General features: G+C 61.0%; 1 protein-coding gene across 1 annotated transcript; it reads left to right on the top strand.

The window, feature by feature from the left end:
- Nucleotides 1-2,816: 2,816 nt before the first annotated feature.
- Nucleotides 2,817-3,350, top strand: GP9 (glycoprotein IX platelet). The gene has a single exon (XM_007465299.1). The coding sequence runs from the start codon at nt 2,817-2,819 to the stop codon at nt 3,348-3,350; it is 534 nt and encodes a 177-aa protein (XP_007465361.1).
- The last annotated feature ends 624 nt before the right edge of the window (nt 3,351-3,974 follow it).

The raw sequence follows: 3,974 nt of genomic DNA, 5'->3' as shown, positions 1-3,974 counted from the left end.
GGGGGGAACCGTGTGGTCAGCCAGGCCGGCCAGCTCAGGCAGCCCTGGAAGCGGGTGTCCCCTCCGGAAGCCCAGAGGCTGCCCCCACCCCCGTCCCCACAAACGCCTGTTGCGGGGAGATAAGGAGAGCAGGCGAGCCCTGCATGCCCAGGATCCCCACATAGAAGGTGCGTCCAGAGTGGAGCCACATGAATGCTGATGACCGGAGGCTGTACCCACAGGCGGGAAAGCAGGTTCCCCAAGGCCGTGGACCCTGCGAGGCCCTGTTTGGGTAAAACAATACTCACGGGACAGAAATAAAAGGTAGTCTTGCTGGGTATTGGGGTTGAGGACAATTTTTTTTTTTTTTTTTTTGCGGTACGCGGGCCTCTCACTTTTGCGGCGAGGACAATTTTTCTCGTCTTCTTCTGCTCATCTGCAGAGTTCAGGTTTTCCACAATGAAAACGATTTCTTATTTGTGTCGCTTTTTGTGGTTTTGAGTTGTACGTGTTGAAAATAAGAAGGAAACCTCAGAGGCCCCAGAGGAGGAGAGAGCGTGGGCCCGACCAGATGAGGTCAGGTCAGGAACAGCCTGGGAGTCGCAGGGCCAACACCGGCTGCCTGTCCTGAACGCGAGGAACATTCCTGTGGGTCTGGGGTGCCGGGGGTAAAGCGCCCTCAGCCCCCTGACTTTGATTTCTCCTGCCCAGCGCCGTGACCTCCGGTGCAACGACCCTGTTTTAAGAACAAGGATCAGCTGGAGAGGGTGCGGGCTCCCTCCCTCCTGCTGGGGTGATACCTGGCCCTGTTCACGGTCCAGTGTCCCCTCGGCTGGCAGCATGGCAGCTCTGGGCCTCAGTTTCGCTCTCCAGCCCGAACCCTCTGAGTTTTAGAGGGTTTACAACCATCCAGACTGGGGGCCCGAGACTGACGTCCTTGGCTGACACTGGCCACAGCCATGGGGGATGGCCAGGGGTCCCTCTCCTCAGCAGCCCCCCACTCTGGGCTCCTCTCCTGGGCCCCTCTGGTTGCTAGAACCCCTCCTCCCTGTTCCCAAAGCCTTGCTATACCCCAGGGGTTCCCACACCTCGGTACCCCCACCCTGCCACGGGTGCAACTTTTGCCATCTCTGCAAATCCCTTATTGACTTAAGTTAATATTTCATATTGCTGACATTTTTATGACTTCTAATAAAAAGCATACATTAATGTTTTAATTTTCCAATATAATTCTTTGTAATATTTCACTGTTCAGCTTGATTTTAATTCATATTTCATAACGCTAAAATATAATTAAAGATACATTTATCTTTTATAGAGAACTTTATATCACTAACATAGATGGGAAGCTGATGTCACTCCCCAGAGTAGAATGTCGCTATAGAAATAAATACAATGCACATACGACTATGGTCTTGACTTCTAGCCTGAGACTGATGCAGCTCTTTGTTAAAAAGAAGGATCAGAAAGTGTTGAAAGGCGCTGAAGATGCAACGGCACCCTCCTCCTGGAAGCCATGCACACCTTCTGGGACCAGGGCCCCCCTTGGTTCTCCTGCACGCTGAGGATCATGGGGCACTGGCGGTGCAGTGAGAGGCACTGTACCCTTCCATAAACTGGGCTTGACCTGCGGTTCTGTGCGCAAGTCCCTGGGACCCCGAGGGCCCCCACCTCTGGAGATAGGCCCCCTGGGGGCTGCACACAGGGATAAGCCAGGCTGTTTTCACCATTTCCTTCCTCCTGCTCGGGCAGGGGCTGCCATCGGCTGCCCCACACAGAGCGATCACTGTGGCCTCAGCCAGGACAGCTCAGGCCGGGAAAGGGGCGCCCTGCCAGCAGGCCTGAAAGGTAAGCGGCCCTCATCACCCCAGCACCACCTCCCGCTGTGTGGGCCCCTGGCAGGGGAGGCGGTGGGACCAGGCCGGGCAGGGAGAGAGGAGGCCGGCAGGCAAGTCCAGCTTCTGTCCCTCCTGGGGGGTGGGGGGCACGGGCAGGCGTTCTCCCTGAGACACCAGGGCCTTGGCTGAGTCAAGATTCATTGGTTTATTCAACAAACGTTCATTGGAAGCTTGTCTTCGCGAGGGGAAACAGCCCGCACCGAGTCCTGGAGGGGCGGTGAACCAGGCAGAAAGCAGAGACTTGAGTGCCAATGTGGTCTCTGACATGGAGCGCTGGGCAGCCCTGCACAAGCCACTCTTCCTCTCTGGGCCTCAATTTCCCAACTCCAAGCATGAGCCTCGATCAACAGCTTTCCAGGCTCAGCCCCTTCTGGGTCCCCTTCCCTATTCCCCTGTCAACATCCTCAGCCAGCTGCCTTCCACACCAGAGACCACTTGTGAGAGTTCACTCCGCTGGGGCCAAGCGACTTGGAATCCGTGGGCCCAGGAGTGGTCTGTGGCGCGCACACCATCTGCCAGACCAAGGCTTGCGGGTGGGTGTTGGCAGCAGCCTGGGAGGCCCTCCCCCGCCTCGGGGCGGGGGTGGGGCCAGGTCTGGGATTCTTTAGCAGGCATCTGCTCCCCCCACCGCGGAGTAGAGGCTGGGTCTCTGCCAGAGGACGGCAGGGTCCTTCCTCTTCCCAAGGAAGGACTAAGCCCAATCCGTGCTCCCACCGCAGCGGCCGTCACGGTCCTGCCTGCTGACCATCCGGGGAGTGTCAGCTGGCCGGGATCCCGCACGCTTCACTTCCTTGACCCCAGCACCCTTTTCACGGAGGAGACAGCCCGGCCGGAGAGGGAGGTGAGTGGTCCCTTGTCCGGTCGGGTCCCACCACCCCTTGCGTCGGGTGCAGGCCGCCAGGACCTCACGGCCACTGTCCCCGCAGCCCGTCCTGCCCGATGTCCATCTGGGCTGCCCTGCTCTTGGTTTGGGCGGCCGCCGAGGCCTCCGAGGACTGCCCCGCCGCGTGCGCCTGCCGCGCCCTGGACACCATGGGGCTGCTGGTGGACTGCGGGGGCCGGGGACTTGCGGTGTTGCCCGCCCTCCCGGCACACACGCGCCACCTCCTGCTGGCCAACAACAGCCTGCGCTCAGTGCCCCCGGGAGCCTTCGACCACCTGCCGCAGCTGCAGAGCCTCGACGTGGCGCACAACCCCTGGCGCTGCGACTGCGGCGTCACGTACCTGCGCCTCTGGCTGGAGGACCGCGCGCCCGCGGAGCTGCTGCGCGTGCGCTGTGCCGGCCCCGGCCCCGCCTCCGGCCGCGCGCTCGGGCAGCTCAGCGGCTCCGAGCTGGGCAGCTGCGGCTGGAGCCTGCGGGCGTCCTGGGCCGACCCGGGGCCCTGGTGGGACGCGGCGCTGGCCGTCGTGGCCGCGCTGGGCCTGGCTCTTCTGGCGGGCCTGCTGTGCACCGTCCCCGTGCCCCGCGCCTGAGCCCCTCGGGTCATCCCGGCCCCGGGCCCTGGGCATTCCAACCACGAGGAGCTCAAAATAAACCAGCGGCTCAGCCGTTACCCGGGCTCGGAGATGTTTCCCTCTTAGCACCCGAGTCTGTCTCATCCTGGAAACCTGCGACCATGTTTGTTTTGACAGATATTGACTGGGGCTTCTCTGTCCACCAAGTTTCTAGCAAAATGGTTTATCCCACGGCCACGCCTCCTCCAGCCACCCCCAATGCCACCATCTCCGGACACCCCGGGCCCGGGAGTCCCGTTCTCACACCCAGGTCCCGGGAGTCCCGTTCTCACACCCTCCCGGCTGCTGGCACCTCCTTCCCACACAGGCCGCCAGACAGCCCAGGCCACCCTCGCATCAATGTTCTAAGTTCCACAAAAAACCTTGTGTCCTTACAGCGCAGCAGCGAACAGACCCCAGGTGGGAGGACAGGAGACATACCTGTGACCGACCTTGGAAGGCACATCACTGTCCCCAAAATGGGCTTTGGCCACCCTGACCCGGCCGTGAGGCCACCTGGCGCACCCCGCCCGTCCTTCGTCGTCTCTCTCTCTCTCTCTCTCTCTCTCTCTCTCTCTCTCTCTCTCTCTCTCTCTCCCCCTC

Source organism: Lipotes vexillifer, unplaced genomic scaffold, assembly GCF_000442215.2.
Source record: "Lipotes vexillifer unplaced genomic scaffold, Lipotes_vexillifer_v1.1 scaffold1115, whole genome shotgun sequence".
In the NCBI taxonomy this organism is placed as follows: Eukaryota; Metazoa; Chordata; class Mammalia; order Artiodactyla; family Lipotidae; genus Lipotes; species Lipotes vexillifer.
This window is presented reverse-complemented; position numbering and strand designations above follow the sequence as displayed.

Coding starts and splice junctions, on each gene's coding strand:
- GP9 (XM_007465299.1), top strand. CDS start 2,817: ATGTCCATCTGGGCTGCCCTGCTCTTGGTTTGGGCGGCCGCCGAGGCC.